Raw genomic sequence first — 10,692 nt, 5'->3', positions numbered from 1 at the left:
AACCTATGTTTGTGTGTTGTAGTTACATAGTCAGTGCAGAGGTGAAGCTAGCCTTGTTGTACTAAGCAGACAGATCGTCCCTTCTGAGCTCTAAATAGCGGCAAATTACAAAGGCATCTTTGAGCTGGGGTTAAGCACAAACTGGGGTTAAGAGTTGGCTGTCACCTCTCTATGTGAGAAGCATTGTCTTTTTAAAGTTCTGGTTGAGATAGTATTTTTATAGGGTATATTGGGTGGGTGTATGTCTGTAAATAACATAAACAATGACACTTCTCAGACATCATGAACATCCTTCCGTGCACTTCCTGTGGATCATAAGTTGATCTTCTCATTGTTTAAGAGAATGTCAGCTTTGCTATGTTCTTGCAGACAGTATATATGCAAATATTCACTGGGTCACTTCCTACTCTGCTACCAAGAACTAGATTGCATTGGGATATGGATATCTGTAGGGTGCATAGTGGCCTGGGTGTCTCTTCATTGTTTGATTTACAATGTATGTTGTGTGGGGTGGTGTTAATAGGAGAGAATCTATCCCTGTTTATCAAAAGGAATTTCAAGTAAGGCAGATGTTATTTAACAATTTTGAATCTGCTTAAGTAAATTTGTTCAACACCAATAGTAAATAACTTGGAAATCATGCAACCAACTCGGGTCTGCTAAGTCTGCTATTCTTTCCAGACTGCCATGCAGATTAGGAATGATAACATAATGGACTTTCAGCCATTGAAAATGTAACTTAAAATACATCTAGTACTATTGTAATCTAAATTAGCAGAGTTCATTCATGATCTATTTCAGGGATTATTTGTTTTGCTACTGTGCAGTGTTAGTGTAGTATTAATTTTGGCTAGAATCCTGAAATGTCTGTGTATCACTGTATGGCGTCTTTCTGTACAAATCAATGTAAGTGCCAATATCACATGCTTAAATCACAAGCTGCTTCACCTTATATACTTAGGTAATTAACAAAACACGATCTTTCTATTATTACTAAGCAACTTCTGGAGAACTCAGGAACTCTCAATCTGATAAAGCTGATTGAGTTAAATACATTTAGTCAACTAATTCTTACTTCCTTTTTCATTCTGCTTTCATCCAAGCTACTTTTACAGTAACTTCTGAATGCTTCTAGGGGAACCATTTTAGGTCTTCTGGGCACTGTTTGGCTAGTATGGTAAATTGGAACTATTCAGATCTTTTTGTGAAACCCATAAAGTGGGAAGGGTGCATGCCATAGGGAATTTGTTCATTTGGTTCCTTGATTACCTACAACCATCCAGCCATTACATCTGGGAGCCTTATTGGAAGCTCTTCACTGTGGCCACGCAGCGTCTTAGTCGGCAATACCAGCTCTCTGAAACAGTGGAATTAGCCTGGGCGCTGAAAAGCAGGTGATCTATTTTTTTTTTTGGTGCGTGTGGCTTCTGCTGGAGGCAGGTTCTGAGTTCTAGAGCATTATGTCTGTCCTGCCTTGTCTTAGAGAAGTGTTTCCTTTTGTTCAATTTAGGAATCAAAACCTACTAACGAAAAATCCAGAGGTAGAAGCCCGAAGCCAGCAGAATCCTCTTCACAGTCCTCCAAACATCCTTTCCAGTTGGCCAATATTTATGAATATTATGATGCAGGGAACCACTGGTGCAAAGACTGCAATACCATCTGCGGGACCATGTTTGACTTTTTCACACACATGCATAATAAGAAACACAGACAGGTATGTTGCAGGCTTCCTTCACTAAGTGCATTTCATATTGCTATAAATACTAACACTAAAACATACATCACAGAACTACATTTTACAAGAGAACCTGAAGTAATAATGAACCCAAGAAGTTGCTTATCAAATTCTTTTTCCCTAACGTTGGACTTGAGCAGTTTGTACAGCTACCGGTGTGTTCCTACTAGTGTAAATGGGGCCTGTGTTGAGTTCGGTCGAGAACTAGCGTTTGATATTTGTGTTTCATATGTTTACCTGTCCTTTGCTACCATTTACATTTTACCCTTTTCACAGGTTATTTTCTCATTATAAATTGCAAAATGGGAGGGGAAAGAGAGGAAAACATAGTTCCTGTAAATATTTGCACGTTGATTTTAACGTTCAGTGTTCTGAAAGGATGTTAAAAAGGAAAGAGACAAGTGTTCTTGCCTTGCTAGTGTAATATATGAGCCTGTATACCTCTGTCACTGTGCAAATAGACCCTGGATCCTTACAACAGACCTTGGGCTTCGAAGACCCAGAGTGAGACCAAACAAGACTCCATAAAACGCATCGATAAGATAACTGTTCCTGCCAAAGGTACGTTAATTTTTTTTAACTTGGGTATCATCTCCCTTTGCCCTCCAGCAGGTTCCAGTTGCTCAGAGAAAGGAATTTCAAAACTTTACCTTGTTATAGGAGTACATATAGATACTGTATTATTAGGTAAAAGGTAAATGATCTAATTTCCTGGTTGTTCTTGTGGAAAAGGTCATGAAGCAAGAGTGTAGGAAAACATAGCATGGTTCCTTCTCTTCTTTTTAGAGTTTAGGTTTTTATTTTGAATACCAGGTGACTTTTTCTTTCTCCAGTGTAGTTCTGAAGTGATTTTTGCTAACATATTAGAATTCAGAACATGACCACCAGAGCTTGCTGTGTTTGGGCAGATCTTGTGCGGTACTCCACACAATCTTGCAACAGACTCTTCCGCTCAATACGTTTTTAGTAGAGGTGTCCCTGAAAAATCACTGATGAGTACTTGGTAGAGTGTGGATACAGAGAATCTGAGAAAGCCATATGGAGGGGGATGTAAGTGATTTGAAAATTAATATAAGATTTAAAATCTGAATGTCTAAATAGGCCTGCCAGTGATCAGTCTCAGTTTATTAATCTGTTACATACTTCTAGTAGTGCCTGCTAAAGGACGATCTGCAGTATGTTAGATAACTACAGCTGGTTCTGTAGGCACAAGGATGCAGTCTTGCTGAACTTCAATGAAAATACTTGTGTTCTTTTTATAAACCAGGTGTTTAGTATTTGAGCCGACTATAATACAAAGACAGAAAATAGATTAAGACTGTAGGAAGTATTAACCTACTTGAATAGGGGATAGCCTTAATACGATGGAGAGCACTAAAATAATTTTCTGAATCATAGAATCAAGCTTCTTCACTTTACGTTTGCTCCTGGTAGTGGTGTTTCCCATACTGTAAGCATAAGGAGAGCAGCATTAACTGTTCCAAAAGGAACATTGCTGGAGGTTTTGCTGTTGTTCTTTGATATGTTTATCTGGCTTTGTTAAGAGCTTGGCATTTACTAAGTTTTGCTTCTCTGATCGTTTTCTTCGGCCTTTTCAGGCTCTGAGTTTCTGATTCCCATCACTGGATATTATTGCCAGCTCTGTCATGAATTTTTTGGAGATCAAATCTCAGCAGAGCAGCATGTGAAAAGTCATCCCCACAATGAGAAATATAAGGTTGGTAACTGGTGTACCAGGAGTGAGTCATTCTTTGTGTTAGCTTCTACTTGTTCTGTCTTCCTTTCCTGAAGAATGACATTTGACTCCTCAGAGTATATGTATTTGGTTATCTTCACTACATTCTGCTGAACTAAACAAGCAGAACTTCCCACTACACAGAGACTAATCTTTCATCTGCATGAGGTTGAAATGGTGTTTAAGTCCCAGTGTTGATTTTCAGACTCTTCTGTAAAGTGCCAGCACTGCTGCAAGCCACGACTCAATTCACATTAAATTACAGAATGTGGAGTTTGTAGCATCTCAGTTTCTTGGTAGGAAGAAGTTATTTGCTCTCTTAGTGTTGAGATGGCACTTACTGAACAAGTCAAAACTGTTACAGAGCTGAATTTATTTATTTATTTTTCACGGAAACTGTGGCTAAAATTGTGCCATTTATTTCCACAGAAATACATAGATGAAAATCCACTCTATGAAGAGAGGAGAAATCTAGACCGTCAAGCTGGATTGGCTGTAGTTCTGGAAACAGAGCGCAGGCGGCAGAGCGAGCTGAAACGGAAACTAGTCGAGAAACAGAAAGAAGAGAAGGATGAGAAGAAACCAAAAATAATAAAGAAAGAGGAAGCAAAGAGCATCCCAGAGCTTGGAGAAGGGACTAGTGAAACTCAAGGCAAAATAGATTCTTCTGGGCGAAAAATGGGTATCAAGCTTAAGCTGAAGAAGGAAGAGAAGAAGGAGGAGAAAAAAGAAGAAAAGAAAGAGGAATCTAAAAAGGAATCACCAAGCCAGACTTCCTTTGGGAAATTCAGCTGGAAAAAGACAGAGAGAGAGGATAAAACCTCAGGAGGAGCTATTCCAAAGGAGGAGAGTACAGAAGGAAACAAAGACGAGAACAAGTGTCAGTCTGGGAAACCCCATGTCAAGCCCATTGAAATCAAGCTGTCTGGGAAAACTGTTATTCCACACACTAGCCCATGGACACCAGTTGTTTCCACACCAACACCAGCAAAAATTCTACCCAATCTACCAGTCCCCACTATGATTTTCAGGAAGTCTACTACTGCAACAGTTAGCAAACCAGCACCTTTGAACACCTTTTTATCCATAAAATCCTCTGGAGCTACCACCAAACCACTGCCTGTGGTAAAAGAAACCAATGCAGATCTTCTACTGCCTCCGGATATCATCTCAAAAGCTTTTGGAGGAGAAGAAGTAATTTTAAAAGGGGCAGAGGAGGATTTGAAAGCAGCAGACAAAAGTGAGTCTTCTCAGACTTCTGATATACCACCTCCGCCCCCTCCTCCACCAGCAGTCCAGCAGGCAGCTGTCATCCCTGCAGATGAAGTAGCTCCAGGTGTGTCTGAAAGTGAACAGACAATGCTGGCAATGCCTGTGAGACCCCCGCCACCACCACCACCTTCAACTGCTTTCAGTGAACAGGCAAAAAAGGTAGAGAAACGAAACTCTTGCTTGGCCACAGCCAATGCTAAAGATCTCTATGATATTTTCTACAGTAGTGGTGGAAAGGGTTCAGCTGACAGCAAGCTTGCAAGTTGTGCACTTCCAAATGGAGAAAACTCTAACTTAACAAAATCTGCAGACTTATCTGCAAACCCTAAAACAAATAATAGCTCATCCTCCTTGAAAGAGGATTCTCAGAATGCGGCTACTGAAGTTAGCCAAGTCCACTCAGCTGAGAGGAGCTCAGAACTGGAGAAAACTGATATTCCGGAGACTTTAATACTTCATACTGAGATGAGCCCTGACATTGAAAATGGTATTCAGAAAGATGTAGGTCAAAAATTTCAGACTCCTCTTTCAACAGATGTTCGGACTAAATTGAAAGAAGATTCCTCACAGTGTAATAATCAAGTAACGGGGAGTTGGGTTCTTGGTGAGAATCAGGCCGAAATGAACAAGAAACCACTTCAGCCTCCTCTATCAGAAATGTCAGTCACAGAATTGCCAGAAACAAAAACTGCTTCTGGTATCCACATGCCTGCAGAAATTGGACTTGTGAATATAGGAGGTGGGGAGCAGGTAGGCAGTCAGGAACTCTGTGATCTACAGAAAACAGAGGACCAAGAGAAAGTTGGACAGGAAGATGGAAATAAAACTGCGGTTATTAACACAAATGTTCCTGGTACCTTGGAGAAAGATGCAGAGATGAAAGACTGGGAAGTAAAAGCAGTAAAGCCTGAGCTTAGCTTACACCCAAAGACTTTGTTACCTGAAACACAAAATGAAATTCAAAATTTGGGAAATTTTCATTTGGTAGGGGAAAAGTTAAGTGATAACTGTAGAACTCACTCAGAAACTGATAGTCCAGAGTTGCTCTGTGATTCTCAAAACACTTCAAAAGAAAAAGCTTTAGTAGCAGTAATGACAGAACAGAATTCTAACGATGCCTCCTTAAAAGATGTAAAACTAAAAAGTGTAGCTTTGGAAGTATCTCAGCCAGGAGTCCTTGGCGAGACTTCCCAAATTTCAGAAACTCAGAATAAGATTTCAGAATTGACAAGAAGTCCTGGTGAATGGGACACTTCGAGAATTAGTAATGGAGAAGAACAGGCCATCACAACCTGTTCTTGTTCTGAAAGTGGTTGGGATCTATCAAATGCTCCAAATGTAGAAATAAAAACTGGTTCTAATGAAGTTAGTGCTTCAGAATTGACAGAAGTATGGCCAGACACATGTCTTGCCAACACAGAAACTAGAAGTAGCATATTAGAAGCTCAAGAAAAAGTTCGACCTGAACCTTCAGGCCATGCAATATTAGATAACCAAACCCAAAGGCAGGAAGTTGCATGGTTAGTCAATGCCTGCTCTGCGAACATTGTTGAACTCAGATCCAGTGTAGAATTAGTAGTTGAAGTTGAAAAAAAATCTTTAGGACGCACTGGATCTGATGCAACATTAGATAATGTTTTTGTCAAGAGAGATGCAAAAGAAGTAGGGACTGGAAGCTTTTCTAGGGCTCGCTCTGATCTTGTCCAAGAGTCAGTAGTTGCTTTATCAGCAGATTTCCATAGGCAGCATCTTTCAGAAGAAGCTGTCCACTCTCCAGAAACAAAGCATGAGGTTGTAAGAACCTCAGCAGCCAATGACTTTCATCTGAATACCACTCACTCAGGATTGAACACTGAGCAATCTGAAAGTCCCTCGGCAAATGTTCATGTGGATAACAAGAAAGTTTCTTTGACCTCAGAAGATGTGAAACACAATGAGACTCCCTCCCAGAAAGCAGAGCTCAAGTTCAAAAGCACTGATTTCAGTTTGGGAGATACTAAGGTAAAACATGAATGCTTCAGCATCCTTACAGCGGGACTTTTAAATGAGAATACAGAAGAAGTCTCAAAACTAGAAACTATTGCATCCATTAGGCTGGAGTCTAGTAAGCTTAGGAAGCTGGGCATTGAAAAAACAGTGGATGAAACAGAGATTACTGATTTTGCTACATTGACTTCTGGTAGTCGGGAAGGTAAATTTTGCACACGGATTTCTCAAACAGCTATGCCGCAGCTTGGATTGCAGTCCTCAAATAGTGACACTACAGAAGTGGTCATGCCAGTTCTAGAAATGCAGGGGATTTCTCCCATGTCTGAGATCCTTCTGCACGTGGAGGAGAGCAAAGATGGCACTGTTGAAATGCCGTCACTGAGCTGTGACGGAGGCAGCACAGAAAGTCAGGCTTCTGGGTGCATGGAAGCTTTCCTTCCTGGGCTCAAAGACACACACGGAAAGGAGGGTGGCTCAGCAGGCAAGGGAGTATGCACCATTCAGAGCAAGAAGACTGAGCAAACAGAAACTGCTGACAGTAGTTTGGAAGCTAAAACAAATTCAGGAATTGCTGAAAGCTTAGCAGAAAGCCCAGTGGGTTGAAGTGAACCCAGCCAGTCCCAATATTTGAGGAGCCAGAGCTGGGATTATGTATATGTTTTTTGTTTGGTTTTTTGTTCCAGTTGAGGGGTTTGGGTGTATTTTGCATCCTGTGGTAGGACTTGACTAAAGTGAAACTTACATCATCGGAAACCAGACACATACTTTATTCTGTACATAATTAATTGTGTAAAATGTTTTTTCATGTGAATTTTTTTGCCAATTTCTTTTCTACACTCTGCTATTAAAATGGAATCTCTCGTTTATAATGCGTGCGTCTTTGTTGTTTATTTTGGGGGCTTTTATTCTTTCACCATTCTTGGATGATTTCCAGGTCACCCTGTTTGTGTCAGTAGCACCGTGAGTAGCCCAGCCGCTGGGACAAGCTCAAGAACAGAAATTTAGAACTTGAGGAAATGGAGACTTGCAGAAGAGCTAAACCTGAAAATTTCTTTAAACTGTAATGCATGGTTTTGTTTACTTTCATTGTTTGAAATGCAAGAATGTGATTAGAGTTGATTTTTTTGTTTGTTTATGTCTCTGTGATTTGTAATTACTGTTGTATTACATCTGTACTTAAGCTGTTTCATTGTATTGTATAAGCACATGTATGGATGCCACATCACTAAGCAAGGGGAGAAAATCTGTCCGACTGGCTTTTGGAGAAGAAGACTAATCGGTAAGGCTCTGTGGCCTGACACCTGGACCAGACATATTGAGGTCACTTACATGATTTGAAATGGGCTTTCTTTCATTGTATTGTGATCCAGTAACTATTTGTGTTAAATCATTTAGCAGCTGACCAGCTCTGAAGAAGCAGAAGATCAGAACCCTGGTGTCAGGAATTGGACTCGCTTCATGTGATACAGACACATGCATGCCTACCCTGAACGGTCCTTGAGCTATCAAAAGCTCTAGTATGATGGTTCTCATTTGTATAGCTTGTTAAAGACTAAAGTATTAAATGTGTTTGCTTGGATAAATATAACATTTTTATTTGTAAATTGTTTAAAAAATAAACATATGGTGGTCAACAAGACTTTCTTCTTGATTTTTTTTTTTAACTCAAGGAAAGTGTTTTATTTCAATTAGTTTCTAACTCCTGTAGTAGCTGATAAAATTGAGAAACTGTAGATGTGAAGACATTCAACAGTTAGCCTGCTCAGTAAAAAACTGATTTATTCCCAGCTGAAGTCAATGGAAGAACTACTGTCAACATCATCAGTGGAAGTTTGTTTGAAGTCCTGAGCCCTATGTAAAGCTCAAGGCGGGGGGTCGGGGGCAGAACCCAAGCAGAGTTTGTATTTCTGTAATCACTACCAGCCCGTGGACCTCCAGAGGGAGAAAAATCACCATTTTTCTTCCGTTCCCATGACTTGTGTGTGAAGAAGGTATGAAACATTTTTCAGAGTCATTATGGTGGTTTTCATATTAGAAATGTAAGAACTATCTAAGCTGAATTTGGAAATCTAGTATAAATGGTCAAGTCGCCAAAAAAAAGGTAATTAAGGGAAGAAGATTTTGAGAAAGGCTCTTTGAGCTGTTTTTATGATGTGAAGCAGTTACTGCACTGAATATAAGAAGTCTTTGCTAGTATCATTGCCCTACTTTCTTCAAATAACCATTTGCTGTCAAAACCAAAGAAAAAGGTTTGACGTGCTTTGATACTTTTAAAATGGAGTTGGGTAATGAGTGGAGATTGCTTAAATCCTGGTTTATAAAAAAGTCGTTTGTAGTTGTTCATTGGTTTTTTTTTGTAAATGTTTTTTTGATTATATATCTGAGTTTGTTTGTTTACATTTGACAGCTAAATTCCGCCCCCCCCCCCCTCTCCATTTTCTTCAGTGAAGTGCCTGGTCCCTTGTAAATCCACAGAGGAAGAGGGGAACTGATTTTCTTGCCTGCCTTGTATTGAGGGATATCAGTGCAGGGAAGGGAGATATTAAAGGGACGGCTGAATTTTTTGCACAGTTCTGCATTTTAGGTGGTGCTGTTTTGGAATACAGACATGCTTTCTGGTTAGTTTCCTTTTGCAGATTGGTTTTCATGAAGGTTTTGGTGCATGCAACGGCAAACAATCATTTGGACAATCGTCTTCTTCAGACAACCTTATTCAATGTTGTGTTACCTGTGTGGGACGTACTCTTGATTAACTTTTTTTGGGGGGAAAGAACATGATTATAAATCCAATACCCTTGTTATCTGCTCTCCTACAGTTGCTTCTACAAGTAGTGGTGGTGGTCAGTGCAGAACCTGGCTGGCCACAAATGGAGAGCAGCTAGCACTAAGGGAAAGCAAGAGCCTTGCAAATGCGAAATGGAATTGCTACTGCATATTTGTCTTCGGCTTTCCAGAAGCTGAACCTTCCTGTGGTACAAATTAAATAGTACTTCTCTTCATGCTCTTTTGGCAAATAATTGTTCCTCTATCCCTGAGTGGAGTAGGGCTCTCTATTCCACACTGGAAGAAAGATTAATTGGGTCTTTTTTTGAGGTAGGAGTAAAAAGTACTCCTGGAACCACTGGAATGGACAAGAACAAAACGGGTGGTGTAGATGTTGACATCTAGGCAGACTGGCAGACAGAGGCTTTAACACTGTCTTGCAATTTTATGAAATGGCATATATTTTTATTTATGTCTTCTTTTTGTTTCTTTTTTTTGTTTTGTTTTTTTTGCTGTGGTTTCCAGAGGCATGCAGTAAATGATTTATCCACTGTACTGGTCCCCTGTGCTGGCAGAGCTGTAGCATAGTGCACTGACTGGGAAGCCTTAAGTTCTAGGCTGGCCTTGGACTCTTGACTCCAGATCCTCAGGAGGAGGGGTGAGTTAATGGAGGGGATTTACTTGTGTGTTTGAATGGTGCAATACAGCATTACCTCTCCTTCCTGACCCAGTTCTCTAAAAGCTGCATAAGGCATAAGAAGTTACCTTTCTCCTGGTTTTTAGAAAGCTGCTGATAGGGAGGAAATAAGCCTAGTTTGAATGCTTCTTTCTTTACACTACTTCAAACCAGGCACAAATAACTAGTAAATTCAAAGCACAATGGATTAACTTTAAGCTTTCATTTGATGCTGCAACCTTTAGGTTGCCATGCTGGAGGCTGGCAGAAGGGCCTTTCTCCTGGATGAAGTTTGTTGCAAAACCAAGCTTTATTAAGAGGCAGTGGAAGAAGGGCCATGGAAAAGCTGCTGGCATTCTGTCAGTCTATTGTAAGTCCAGGTGTTTTTTTAATACTTCTTCCAGTTTCTTTTTAACATCTGTGGCTGCATTTGGAAAGAAGAAGCGGCCTTCAAATGTTTACAATTGGCAGAAAACTTTAAAAGCAAAGGTAATGTTTTAGACAAAATGCAGTAAATTTTTT

General features: G+C 40.1%; 1 protein-coding gene across 1 annotated transcript in view; it reads left to right on the top strand.

Moving 5' to 3' along the window:
• Positions 1-7,594, top strand: part of ZNF318 (zinc finger protein 318) — a 21,546-nt gene extending 13,952 nt beyond the window's left edge. Inside the window, exons 6-9 of the mRNA XM_009331053.1 lie at positions 1,511-1,714; positions 2,197-2,296; positions 3,334-3,452; positions 3,900-7,594. Coding sequence (XP_009329328.1) covers positions 1,511-1,714; positions 2,197-2,296; positions 3,334-3,452; positions 3,900-7,334 — 3,858 coding nt within the window. The 3' untranslated portion in view covers positions 7,335-7,594. The remainder of the gene's footprint in view (positions 1-1,510; positions 1,715-2,196; positions 2,297-3,333; positions 3,453-3,899) is intronic.
• Positions 7,595-10,692: the final 3,098 nt, after the last annotated feature.

The sequence above is a fragment of the Pygoscelis adeliae genome, unplaced genomic scaffold, assembly GCF_000699105.1.
Source record: "Pygoscelis adeliae isolate BGI_AS28 unplaced genomic scaffold, ASM69910v1 Scaffold218, whole genome shotgun sequence".
In the NCBI taxonomy this organism is placed as follows: Eukaryota; Metazoa; Chordata; class Aves; order Sphenisciformes; family Spheniscidae; genus Pygoscelis; species Pygoscelis adeliae.
This window is presented reverse-complemented; position numbering and strand designations above follow the sequence as displayed.